General features: G+C 45.9%; 1 protein-coding gene and 1 long non-coding RNA gene across 3 annotated transcripts in view; one reads left to right on the forward strand and one right to left on the reverse strand.

Moving 5' to 3' along the window:
• Positions 1-491: 491 nt before the first annotated feature.
• On the forward strand, positions 492-1844 carry LOC132450017 (uncharacterized). The gene is made up of 2 exons (XR_009523739.1): positions 492-909; positions 1278-1844. It is a non-coding gene; the product is annotated as an uncharacterized LOC132450017 (long non-coding RNA).
• A 9119-nt stretch (positions 1845-10963) lies between these two features.
• hivep2a (HIVEP zinc finger 2a) overlaps positions 10964-14486 on the reverse strand; it is a 25187-nt gene continuing 21664 nt past the window's right edge. For both annotated transcript variants that reach the window (XM_060042229.1, XM_060042228.1), the window contains exons 12-14: positions 14065-14486; positions 13470-13593; positions 10964-11121 (exon numbers count right to left, since the gene is read on the reverse strand). The exon at positions 14065-14486 is cut by the window's right edge and continues 476 nt beyond it. In XM_060042229.1, coding sequence (XP_059898212.1) covers positions 10966-11121; positions 13470-13593; positions 14065-14486 — 702 coding nt within the window. In that variant the 3' untranslated portion in view covers positions 10964-10965. The remainder of the gene's footprint in view (positions 11122-13469; positions 13594-14064) is intronic.

A 14486-nucleotide genomic window follows, 5' to 3' on the forward strand; every position in this document is an offset into this window, starting at 1 on the left:
GCCTTCCTTTCATCACGCAACCAAACCTGTTTTTTTAGTCTGCCTAAATCTAGTATTATAATTACAAAGACAAGGTGGTTCCGGGATTTCTTGTGTGTTTAGTGTTTGACAATGTCAGGAGGGTGGCTCCGTTCACCTGTGGTTTGCAGGACAACATATACCATAAATTCTCCCTGCTGGACGCCACGCCCCCCAGACCATCTTTCCTGTGTTATATGCTATGTTCTGTTATGTTCTGGAATGTTCCGTTCTGCCAAAGTTATTCTGGAACATTCTGTTCCAATATGGTTGGTTACACTTTATTAACTCTAAGCACACAACTTTACGTGAGCAGCAGCATTGCTGCTGCTCACACACACACACACACACACACACACACACACACACACACACACACACACACACACACACACACACACACTTACCCTGTTCACACAAAATCGTTGTATATTAATTATTCAAATGGTAACTCAACACTATGACTTGGGTGCGTCCCATTTCTACCCCTTACCCCTCCCCCTTGGTTTGAAGGGGTAAGGGTGTCCCAATTCTCATTTTGGTTAAGGGGTAGGGCGAAGACAAAAGGCTACGTAGCCCTTGAAACGAAGCGAAAACGTAGCTTGAAACGAAGCTATCCAAGGACCACACTTCAAAGGGAGGGCTTCGAGGAAAATCCGGCCGAAAATGCATTTTTACTAGTTGTTATCATTTGGACTCATGATGTAAAGTTGACTGTATATTCAGCTCGAAGTCATACACGGACAATGCGATCTCTGAGCTCGATATAAAACATGACATAACGGTAAATAACCGTTGAACTATACAAGATTTTAGCGCTCTCTAGTGGCCAACCGAAATCGCCAAATAAACAAACAGCAGCGATGGTTCAAGCGAAGGACACGCACAAATGTAAGTATTTTCAGCACTTTAATTACGGCAGACTGGTGTAATAATACTATTTTCGAGCGGTTTTTAATTGTGAAGCTAGTTTTGAATCACTAGTCAAGTTTGTTTTGATTCACTAGTCAAGTTTGTTTTGAATCACTAGAAGCCGATGCTAATGTGTTCCGCTATCGCTATTTGTTGAGATAGATATCCGATATCCCTTGACATGACATGTTAAGGTTTCAAGTAACATTTGTGTGCAGTGGATATGCTTACTACTACTATTCCTTGGTTGATTATACCGGCGCACTGCTTTGATATCGGTAAAGCTGCCACCTAGGCTGCGTCGCTCGCCTGTCAAACTGAAGATTTCCTTTCCACCTTTACCTCAGGGACACCACAGGAGACCAGACGGCTCATTAATTTCAGGGGGACCAGGGACAATGAGTTCCTAAAATCGAAAATGATCGCCAGAAAACAGTGGGAGTGAGTCTTACGTTGTTCAATCTTTTCATTCTTGCGTCTGTTTTCTACTTTGGTATTTCTGTGTTGAGCTCAATAGCCCACTGAATGTCTGTGTCATTATACCAATTGCCTAATGAATGTATCAACCAAACGAGACCATTGTTTTTGTTGTAATTTAGTATTTTGGTGTGTGTGTGTGTGTGTGTGTGTGTGTGTGTGTGTGTGTAGCCGAGCTAAATTTAATTTGATTTTGTTTTATTTTTTATCATTGTTCATACCTTTTTTTATGTGAACTCCACCAAATATTGGTTCCTAAGTAAGTTGGTTTCGTTGTTCCCTATGGCATGCCTTTTCTTTCCCTGGGGAGTGGTTTGGCGTTGCACCTGTGTGCACCTGTGTGCACCTGTGTGTACCTGTGTGTACCTGTGTGTACCTGTGTGTATGTGCAATGACAACAAATAAAATCCTATCCTATCCTATCCTATGGCAATGTTTTGATATGTTGAGGGGAGTGTCTTATGTCTGCATTTATTTGAAAGAGCATATGCACAGAAAAGCAGACGGACAGAGTTACAATGGAGATCCAGCGAGTTTTTAAAGCCATGTGACGCGTCGCATCACATAGGGAAGTTAACGCCAGCATTTCTGATGTTTTTATCCAGTAATTCATTATGTTATGTGAGGCAACGCAACGCAACGTATGCTTGATCTGAAACATGCCTACTCGTGGCTTCTGTTGACATAGCAGTCAGCGACGATGAAGCCACGTAATGGAGGGGCGTCCCATTTCTTAGGGGAACGTTTTACCCCTCTGTTTTGAGGGGCAAGGGGGAGGGGTAAGGGCTAGAAATGGGATTGGGCCTTAGTAATTTACACTAAAAGTGTAAGTGTTTAATTCAAAGTGTCATACAATGACTTCAGATATATGTCATGAAGGAGCCGGTAGGGGTAGGGGATCTCTCGCTCAAGGGACATGCCATTTTCTTCAGACATGGGGTATAAACCCAGCACCTTTCCTCTGTTGAACGAACACCCCTTGCCACCACTAGACTGCCTAGTAGTACAACTTCTAGATTTTGTAAAGGAAAATAAAAACCCTTACATCAATGGGCTTTTTGTTTAACACACACACACACACACACACACACACACACACACACACACACACACAGTCACTCACACAGTGCAAACCTTGTGTGGGTGTAATTGGTTCTTAGTCTGACTGGTGACTTTCAGAAAAAGCAGTGGGCCGCAAGATGACACACACGCACGCACACGCAAGCAAACATACATACACACAGACAGACACACACTCACACAAACACACTCACACACAAACACAAACACACACACACACACACACACACACACACACACACACACACACACACACACACACACACACACACACACACACACACACACAGCCCAGAAATGCGTCACGGAGATTACAAGTGCCTCTCACCCACCTCTCTCTCTCTCTCTCTCTCTCTCTCTCTCTCTCTCTCTCTCCTTCCGTCACTCCTGCTCTCCCCCTCTCTTGGCCGAGAGACTTAACCCATTAATGTGACCACAGGGGGCTGTGGCGTCCTCTTCCAATGAACGACTTCGCAATTTGGTCAATGAGGGCCGTTCGCACAGATTAGTGATTGGTGCGATTTGATTGGACATAAAAATAGTAGGTTACACTGCTTAATTTTGCTTTCTAATAAAACTCCTGCTCTAGCCAACAACCTCTGTTTCTCTTCCACCTTCCTGTCCTGGGAGGGAAGTACCAGCTTTATATGTATCTTAGACCTTTTAAGAGTTGTGTATGTATGACCATATAGTATTTAATCGGATGAAATTATTTTACATCCAAATGTGCAGAATGTTTCTTTCTCTGGGGTTTTGGTCGAGACGACCAACATATGTCTCAGAGTGGGATACAGAATGTATTGTGATACAGAAGAACCCTGAACCTTTAGACTGGGAGTTGTAATGGGAATTATTATTTTTTCACATTATTTTTCTCTCACTGCCATTTGTTGGGCGTGCCTTTTCCCTGACCCCCTTGGGTAGGTCGGGGATCGGGGGTTCCAGCTTATAAGGCACCGCTACATTTCCCCACAATGCAATGGTCAACGATTAAATCACATAGTGTTTTCCTAAAGGAACGGTGTATGCCAGGCACAAAGGGGAACGTTAGATAACCCTGGGGACAGGTATGGCTGGACAATACAAGGAATAGGAGACAGAGCTTAGATGATAAAAAGGTAACAATGGAACTACGGATCACAGAGTTTCATCTATAGTTTACTACCATCTGGTTAACCAATACTATCGTTTTATTGGGGAGCAGAGCTGTTCTCAGCATCCTGAGACCTGCCTGCCACTGTATAAGAAGTCCTTGCTTTTGTTAATGCATTGGACTTCTCCTTGAGGCCTCAGATTAAACGTTTGTTGTATGTTTATTACTAAAATAAATTAGACTTATTGTTATACGTTCGGATGACTCTTTATCCTTATCCTTTATTATATAACAGCTTATAAAAAAAAATTTGAGTGTGTGTACTGTGTAGCCAGTCAATTGAAAGAGTTTCTCCATGCGGATAAGGACTTAGCAGTATGGATCCAAGTGCAGTGACAACGTTTCCGTAGCTTAAAAGCGTGCTGGGGTTTACCATGAGGAAGACCCGGGAACAGTCATCTTAGACGCACACAGACACACACACATGGGATTGTGCGGCTGGGGAATGTAGATGTGTGTGCGTGTGTTTTTGACACACCACACACAGTGGAAAAGCGGTAAACAAGTGGAAAACACCAAGCAGTAAACAACGAGCGATCTGCTGCTACATCTGGAGCTGGTTACAGAAAGGCCTGACTTCACTTATGGAGCGAGCACACACACACACACACACACACACACACACATATACACACAAGCACACACACACACAGACACACTCGCGAGCACACACACACACACACACACACATATACACACACAAGCACACACACACACACACACACACATACACAAGCACCTTAGAGACATGCAAACCTACTGGCAACAATAAAAGCACACACACACAAACATACATATTGATATATGTACATATAAATATATACATAAACATTAATTAGCAACCAAACTAATGATGAAAAAAACACTTTTTTCACAAACCAAGGAATATTGTGCCCCTATTTTTAAAACGGATCTAAAGGGAACCGAGGTCATAATCGAATGATTCGACTGTCATGATGAAAAACATACTTCAAGAGGTCGTGGCTCTGATTGGTTTTGTCTTAATCTGAATGAAGGTTATATTTGCGGCGTAGTCTGTTACCAATGAAGTAGCAGAACTTTTTTTAATCAAGAGTCCAAATTATGTGAGGATTTTACGAGGCGTGGTTTGATTTGTTTTTACTGTTCCTGGAACTCAACTATGAAACTGGTTTCCCCTTTGGTTGCAGTTCCGGGAACATACTATAGGGGTCAGTGTGTAGCTATGAAAATTATGTTTTTAAACAATATTTTGGCAGGTAATATTCATTATGTTCCTTGTTGAATGAAAAACCTAACTTTTTCAGCCGAATCCCTTTCCACTCTTAGGTTTCTCTGTCACTCCCCCTTAAACGGACACAATGGAGTAGAAAAAGCAGGGAGTTAATGTTTTTGCTAATTTGTTCTATTTTTCCTGGCAGTCAAAGCTGGAAAGTTGTTTATTCCATTGGGCAGATGCCGCCATATTACACACACACTTAACACACACACACACACACACACACACACACACACACACACACACACACACACACACACACACACACACACACACTTTTGCCTTAGAAACAAAAGTCAAAAGAGATTCCAAAAACACTTCCAATGATTAAAAATAACTATGTTTGATCACAAACTATCAAAAGACGAAAAACGAAGCGTCGTGGGCCGACCATCTGAACACCAGCTAACGCAACCCAGTTACGTCAAACAACATGACAACAAACACCCTAAAAAGACACGCAGACATATGTGGGTCGCGCATAGTGACAGGGTCCATATTAAAATTAGATTTAGAGAGAGAGAGAGTGCGTGTGTGTGTGTGTGTGTGTGTGTGTGTGTAAAAGCGCTTAAACAAAGACAATTGTTCAGACATCCACAACAACAACTGATTTAGTGAAGCTATGCCATTGTCAAAAATAGTTATAATGAGGAAACAGGTAGGCCTACTCTCTATTCAGAGGAATATGCAAGGAGATGGGTCAAGTTAGTCATAAGTTGGGCATTCGCAAACCATTCAAAAGTCTGGATTTTGAGGTGATAATAAATCATTTAGATTTTATTTGATGTCATTATCTCTTATGGTTCATAGGTTATACTTATTTACTTTTGAATATTTTTTCGAATATCGAAGGTAAAACTTTACCTATGTTATGCAAGGCAGGATGAGCTGCAAGATGAGAGCCCTTAAGCATTTGTTTTAGCCTACATCATTCCCATTCCCTCCACTTTGCTTTACCTCAGATGGAAAAAAACAAACAGCCGGGGCAGCTTGTTATTTACAACGAAGACTTTAATGCTTTAGAAGTTAAAATAAACCTAAAACATTTGGGATGTGCATCTCTGCTTTGAAGTACAATTTAATACGCATCGCGATACTAACCGATACTTACCGAAACCGGTAGAGCAACGATACTTATTGTTTGAAACAATTTGGTGCGAATCGGTTTGAAAATCTGTGCGATCTGATTGGCTGTGAGTAGATACGAGTCAATGCAATTCAGAACACTTATGTTTGTTAGACTTGCCAATAAGCTATAGGGCAAGTGATTAGGGTACTTTGAATAACCAATTCAAAGGAAGGAAATACTTAAGTAATACATTATATATTATATTTCAACATATGGAAATTTTATCTACACGTGAACAAGTTCAAAGTTCATAATGTTATTCTGCATACTTCAGGTCTCCGCCAATAGTCCCCTTCACCAAAATCGTAAGTTCCCCGGGAACACACCCACAAATGCTAAGCCCTCACCCACAGTGAGAAACAGTGGTACCTGTGATGGGTCAAGTTCTGTTTCCCGCTATTGGAGTTCATACGCTACCAATGACATCTCCAAAATAAACAAAACTACTGAACAATATCTAACAAATTATCAACATTAATAATCAAAGATAAAAACACATGTGAATTGTCTAGGATTTGGTAAATAATTGTATTGCCTTTCCTTCCCTGTTATTATTTTTATTAGAGATTAAGGAAATTAATTGTAGACATTCACGTGTGTGTGAATCTTTGATTCTTCATGTTAATAAAATTAGATTTATACATATTGTTCAATAGTTTGTTTTTTAGCTAAACGACTACTCGTACCATTTCATTCTATTTTCTGACCGATACGGCTACAACATGTGGTTAAGTTGGGTTCCTGCCAACAGAAGGGTAAACATTCAAATCTGGGTCAACGTACCATTTCACTTTCTGTTGCTTAATATTTCTTTCCACCAATCATGTTGCTGGAGGCGGGGCAGCGACTGACAAACACAAACTTGGCCCGGTGTAGTAAACTGAAAAAGTTTTTTTGAAGATGGAAACAAAACCTTGTAGACTGGCACTTAAGTCAATCCCTTTCTGAAAACCTCAACCAATCACTTAAAACAGGAAACAAGGTGGAACTCCACTCTTGCAGTTTTGGTTTCCTGCCCAGGCTGTACTGTCCCCCCAGAAGTTCTGCCAAAACTAAACTAAATCTTGTCTCCCAGAATAGGCTTCAATACATAGCAATGACTCTTGAAGCAAATAGGCCCATGAGCCAAACAAGAGTCATAGACAAGTTATTTATATTATCATCATATTTATTTGAAAACAACAATCCATATTTTCCCACTTCTACTGTGATTTCTTGTTAAAAATGTGGGTAATATATGATATTTTGTATTTTTTTATTCCACGTAACACCGTCACAAAAATTACCCTTTTTATATGAGAAGATTTTTTTTGTCCTTTTTGTAAATATTATACAATGACTTGTGCTTTGATACCTTGAAAGAGAGAGATTGTTTTTCTTACTATATATATGTATATTTCAAGACATAACCAGCGTCGTTGTGGCAATGGGTTAACAAAACAGAGGGGGAGGGGTGAGAGGGGGTGTGGCGGGAGGCATACTGGTTGAACACGGATCAATCAATAATCAATACAGGATAAACATACACACCGTCAGAGCCCCCTGTCAAACCATACCCAAAGCTGCCAATCCAAAACGGTATGTGTGTGTTTAATCTCCCCTGAGGACCATATTGTATCTTCCATGTGTCCTGAATATTGATGTATTTAAAAGTGTTGGCTTTGCAACAGAAAGAGGCCTCAACAACGACCAGGCAGTACGTTAGCTAAATGTGGTTTGGCTACATTAAACCCGACTTAAGAATATAAGCAACAACACAGGTGAAGAATGAATGTGGATCCTACGACATGATATCATCAGACTGGCTTTTCTGGGGTGTGTTTTGGACACAGGGGCAGCTTATGCTAACAACTCTTCAAACTTGTGTTACAAACCCAGCGTGGACATTTTAGGCCCTGACTGGAAACAATTTTATGGATCCAAAAAGTGCGGCTCATCAAAGCTAAGTTCATAAGAAATATAAGGTGCATTTATCAGAGCGTGTGTGTGTGTGTCCCAGCAACCAATCATTAAAAAACATTCAATGAATTGATGGATCACAATGGACTAAAAGAACATCAATTAAATGTGTGTGTGTGAGTGATACATGTTTTCTGTTTGCCCATGCCAACACACACATGCAAAATAACGCACACACACACACGCAAACACATGGCATGCAGGTGGACTCTGTCATAGGCAGAAGTGCAAACCAACAGCAAATGTAGGTGCGTGCGTGTGTGTGGGTGTGTGTGTGTGTGTGCACTACTAATGTTGATCGTCTATTGGAGTTTCCCACATGATTCTGGAATGTTCCCTGTATTTGTTTAACTTTTCATTTGTACAAACGGAAATTGTTACAAGTGCCACCTCAAGCCAAATAAAGTGTCCGTGTACTTTCTCTCTCTCTCTCTGTCTCTCGTTTTGCAGAATGTGAAGGATATATCCTTTATTTGCTATAAGATAGAACCTCTCTCTCTCTCTCCCTCTGTCTCTCTCTCCACCACCGGAGCACAGAGAAAGGAGGGATGAGAAGTGGGGGGGGGGGGGGGGGGGTGCAAAACTGGCGAAAAAAAAAAAAAAAAAATGCACATCCATCCTCATTCACTTAATGCTCGGAACGATAGTCCAAACCTTTACAAATAACAAGTACATAGAAACAAAACGACAAAGACACATAACGACAAAGACACAAAATCAAGATGGGTAAGGATGAGGACGACTGGCAGATGTGTCCAACTACGATACCGTCAACTACTATATGTTAAGTGCAGATAGATAGATAGATAGATAGATAGATAGATAGATAGATAGATAGATAGATAGATAGATAGAAAGATGATAGGTTGATAGATGGATAGATTGGTAGATGATAGCTAGATAGATAGATGGATGGATAGATTGATAGATAGATTGGCTGATAGATATACATTATGTATATATATATTTGTGTGTGTATTCGTAAGTGGGTTAAATAGTTGATAGTCTGTACTTCTATATATGTGCACCTCTTATAGAGTGGGGCCTCACGTCGACGTGTCAGGTCTAACATTGAAAGCCTAACGTTACACAGAGAACGTACCCTAGCCCTAATCAAAGCGATAGCAAAAGCCATGCTTTACATAGAAAAAGGCATCCACGACATTTAAGAAAAAGCAATGTACAATTTATGAAACATAGTACCAATAATAAATAGTTTTTTGATATAATTGCTGCTGTACACCAAAAAAAAGCCAGTTTTTAAAAATTTCACCCATTATAAAAATATGTTTTAGTGCAACCTTAGGTATGATCGTAAATATCCAGAACTTCACATCGCTTGCTGAGACTTAAGGAGATTAAAAAAAAAAAAAAAAACAACAACAACGGAACAGTCAATGGACACGCGTAGGGGGCAAAGGTCAGGGGGTCAGGGACTGCGTTTCATACAAAGTGAGTAGACAAAACGTCAGGACGTCCTATGTACAGTAAGCGACGTGATCGCTGAGCTTATACAAAATATAAGCCGCCCAAAAAAGAAACAACAAAACAGAACATGTCATGAAAAGGCACACGCGACGCTGTCCCTTTGAACCACACCACCACACCATTCCCCCGAGAGGCCATTTTGGTCAGTTTCGTTAAATTAGAAAATCAAAAAAGCAACAGCTTTTTTGGGTTTGCTTCAAACGCAGATCCAACGTGGCGACAGGCCCTCAAACCGAACCCCGCCACTAGCGGTCTACCTTCCCACCGGGAGCCTCCGCTCCCTCCCGTGTTCGTTGGTTTGACCCACATCCACGCCTGACGTGCACTTTTGTGCGTGTGCACATGTGCAAAGGTTCCTCGTTCCTCTCTCTCTCTCTCTCTGACTCTTTGTGTCTCTTCTTCTATTGCTGGTGCTCCTTTTCTGTTGCACCAGCAAACAAATAAACCTTCTCCAGCGCCGCCGCCGCCGGCAGCGTCCGGGGCCTCACTTCTCCCTCTCCCTCTCCTCCGGGGCCAGGGGTCGGGAGGCTGGCCGGCCGGCCCCCGCGCCCACCTTCGGGCCTCCGCCGTGGGGCTTAGGGGCGGGGGCAGTCTGGGCGGGGCCGGTGCTGTTGGGGGGGGACGTGTGTTCGGCGTTGGGTTTGGGGTGGGCGCTGGGCGGCGGGTGGGGGTCGGTAAAGTGCTGCTGACTCCTCCTGGGGCGGGAGGCCCTGGGGGAGGCGGGGAGCGGGGGAGACGGGGGCCGGGGTTGGGGGGAGGCGAGCGGAGGGTCTCTGGCGCCGCCCTCCAGGCCGTCGATGCAGAGGGAGGCGATGGCCTCGGTGCACGTGAGGACGCTCTCTTCCTGCTCCGGCCCGCCCTCCTCCCAGGGCCCGCCCACCGACGGCGACCTCCCCGCGTCCCTCGGGGGCGTGTCTCCCGGCCACTCGGCGCCGTCGCCTCCTCCGGAGACTCCTCCCCTGTCGGAGGAGGAGCCGCTGAGATGACAGGAAGTGACCTCGCAGGAGTCATCCGAGCCGCTCTTCTGGAACGGCAGGCGAGGCGACTGCTGCTGATGATGATGATGATGATGATGAGGATGAGACGCCTGCTGGGCAGAGTGGGCGTGGCTAGGCGAGTTGTGGGCGTGTCTCGTGGATATGTGGGCGTGTCCGGCTGGAGGGTGGGCGTGTCTGGAGGAGGGTGATATGTGGGCTTGGTCGGCGGGGATGTGGGCGTGTCTGGAGGACGATATGTGGCCGTGGTCGGGCGGGGCGTGGCCAGACGTGAGGGAGACTGGGATGGAGTGTACCATTTGGATTCCTCCGATGGGAACCATTGGGAATGGGGAGCGTACCTGTAACACAGAATGAATCAGCTCAACTAAACAGTTGGACCGGGAAAACTACGCAATACAAGATAATTAGTGTGATAAATGTGCAGTTGTATCATTATTACATTTGTATAATTATTGATATCGTGAATAAATGTAGTTCAGGTGCAGGTATATATCTATTTAACGTTCACATGCGTGTGTGAAGAGCTTGCCTGGAGCTGTGAGTGGAGGGGGAGGTGGCTAAACAGCACCTGGTGGGGCGGGCTTGACGGCTGACCATGGCGACGGCCCTGGTCCTGTTGCCCTGACGACATGGGACCCGCCCTGTGGTCCTGCACATCACAGGGTGAACGAGTTTGAGGTGTGAAGACCACCAACAATTGTGGATGTTTGGTTCAGCAATGAGTAAATAAAGAAACGCTTTTGACCCGAGAGCCACGGTTGCCGGCGCGAATCCTTAAGGTTGCGTGGCGCAGATTCTGGCCCAGAAAAAAAAAAAACTCAACACCGTATCATCGGCAGTAGCCCGGGCCCCGAGGCCCCGGTGAGCAACACAACACATAAGTGAATCAGGTCTGGTGGTTAGCGGAATGATTGCAGTCGCCGTCGCTAACCCAGACTGTGGTTGTACTGGAGCGCTCCCAGTAGCCCACAGAGGATCCTGGGATGGACGCACACACACACACACAGGGCTTTCTAGAGCATTTCGTAGAGAGCGTGGCATTAACACTATGGGGGGCGTGGGGTTCAACTCATAACACTCAACGCGCTGATGCTAATGCGCTTAGGATAAGTGTCCACCGAATGGCCTGATATACTGGGAGTGTCCCAGTGATGGGCTGTGTGATACAGTGGGTTATGCTATAACATGCTGTGGTTCCCTGGGCATCTGCAGGCGTCTGACTGGGTAACACAGTGGGTTCTGCCGGGAGTGTCGGTATAAGACTTATTCAGTTAAAGCGGGCCACCGCGACCAGAAGTGAAGCTTTGACCGAATTACAGGAGTTCAAATAAACATCACAGAGCAAATATTTGAATGAGTCAGTTAAACATGTCCAACCAGGCACGCGTGCCAGGCTACACTGTCCATTATGTATCTGCCTGTCAATCAATCACGGAGACAGCTCGAAAAACATCATCGGCGTGCGAGAGAGAGAGAGTGCTTAACGAGTTTGAACCCGAGCCTCCCTCGCCCCTCTCTCTCCCACTCTCTGTCATGTGTTGTTTGGGCGAGCGAGGAAGGGCAGACCGTGGTTTGAATCAGCTCCTTAAGAAGAAAAACAGCCTTGTTACGAGCCACAGCGGCCTCAGCCAAGATCCCATTACTGCTGCTAGCAACCTCACAGCCCTCTCTTGGCACACACACACCCACACACACACACACACACACACACACACACACACACACACACACACACACACACACACACACACACACACACACACACACACACACATACACACACACACACACACTCATCCACTCACACACACCAACATTCACGGATATGCATTATGCCTACACACAGGCACGTGAACGCCATCGCGTCTTGCAACAGAAATGGACCAAAAACGTATTTCTCTCTCTCTCTCTTTTCTTGCTCCCTTGCCTCCTTTGCGTACTACCTTCTTCACCTCATATGTCTCTCTCTCTCTCTCTCTCTCTCTCTCTCTCTCTCTCTCTCTCTCTCTAATGCAGGCTAGACAGTGGTGAGAGGGAGAGGGAGGGGAACTGGCAGAGAGACACACCGCTAGACTAGAGTGAGGGAGGTCGAGAGACATAGACACCGAGAGGGAGACGCAATCCTGGCCACGAGTATCGGTATCAGAAGTACTGACGGGAAACTCTGGGGAGGTGGAGGAGGATGGGGGGGTTGGGAGAAGGAGGAGGGTGGAGGAGGAGGAGAGGGGGGGGAGTGGGAGGAGGAGGAATAATTGGAGAAGGACGGGGAGGAATGAGGAAGAGGAGGAGGAGGAGGAATTTAGGAATAGGAGGAGGAGGGGTGGATGAGTAGTGTAGGAGGAGTGGGACTCCCATGCCAAATGGTGTCAGCTTGATTGAGGGAGAAGAAATTGTTCACTCCTCTTTCTCCCTCTCTCTCTCTCTCTCTCTCTCTCCCTCTCTCTCCCTCTCCCTCTCTCTCTCTCTCTCTCTCTCTCTCTCTCCCTCTCTCTCCCTTGAACCGCAGCCTCCACGACTCCTCTCCTCAGAGAGTCTGGGCTTCTGGTTCTCAGGATCAGAGAGGCTGGAGTGGAGGACTGGAGTCTGACGCTGGGCTGACTACCAGCTGTGGAAAAACAGCCCACTCTGCTCCCAGAGCAGTGGAAACACAGCGAGACTAGACTACAGGAGAGGCTGGAGTAGATCAATACAGTACAATATGAATAGAACTGGAATATCATAGACCAGAGTTTATCAAACCAATCAGGCTGGACCAAAGTAGACCAAACAAAAATGGACCAAACTAGACTAAACCAAGCAGAGCTAGACCAAACCAAACCAGATCAGAGCAAACTAGACCAAAACAGACTCGACCAAACCAAGCCCGACTAGACCAAAACAGATCGACAAAACCAAACCTAATCAGACCAAACTAACAGGAATAGATCAGATCAGGGCAGTCTAGACCAGACCAGGCCAGTGCATTCTAGACCAGATCAGAGCAGAATGGACCCTTACCATCTCCATCTGAGCTCCAGAGCCGGCTGGATGTCCCAGGTCCCCCAGCTCTCCCTGGCTCCCCTGCCCAGGCTGGTGGCCCTGTCTGGGGCTCCACGGGCCACCGTGCTGGCCTGTCTGGTGGCTGGTTGAGGGGCAAACACAAAGAACAGCAAAGGTCAGAATCGACACATCATTCATCCTAAAAATATCAGAACCTAAGACACGCAGAGAGCAGCTCATCCAACACCCATCAAGAGTCTATTTTGGATGCCACATTCTGGATTCTGGATTTGTCCAGCATCGAAAACATCCAACCAAAAGCAACATTTAACAGATTTTTGTTTGTCGAGAAATCAACATATCGACAGATGTTCGTTTGCAGCGAATCAACCATCAACACATTTTAGTTTGTCAAAAATCGATACATCATCAGATGTTACTTACAGAATAAACAAATATTAGTTTGTTAAAAACCCTGACGCTTCTAATTGACCTTCAACACCATGTAAGGACCAACAGTGCAGCTCAATCCGATTCCCATCAAGAGTCCATTCTAGATTCAAATCAGATCCAGAATGGACTCTCGATGGTGCACCCCACAGGTCCAGCTCACCTTTGGAGGTGGTGGTGGTGGTGTTGGTGGAGTCCTCGCCGAGGGGACAGCGGGCGCATGGGGCCCCTATGCCGGCCCCGCGGGGACAAGTCCCGCTTGTAGTCCCTCCCGGAGGGGGAGCCGGGGCTGGAGAGGGCGGAGGCCGTGGGCGAGAGGTGTCCCCGCGACGAGAGCTCCCTCCTGGGGGAGAGCTCCCGGCGGTAGCCCCCCACCCCGAGCTCCCTCTTGGGGGAGATGTGCCTGAGCGGCGAGAGGTCCCGGCGGGGGGAGAGCCGGCCGGCGCAGGGCGACAGGTCGCGGCGGGGCGACAGGTACCGCCCCGGCGAGTAGGAGTGGGAGGAGGAGGGGGAGCAGGAGGGGGAGGAGGCGGGGTCCAGCCCCGGGGAGGAGAGGCGGGAGGACGAGGAGTAGGGGTCCGGCGG

The sequence above is a fragment of the Gadus macrocephalus genome, chromosome 21, assembly GCF_031168955.1.
Source record: "Gadus macrocephalus chromosome 21, ASM3116895v1".
NCBI classification, from domain to species: domain Eukaryota; kingdom Metazoa; phylum Chordata; class Actinopteri; order Gadiformes; family Gadidae; genus Gadus; species Gadus macrocephalus.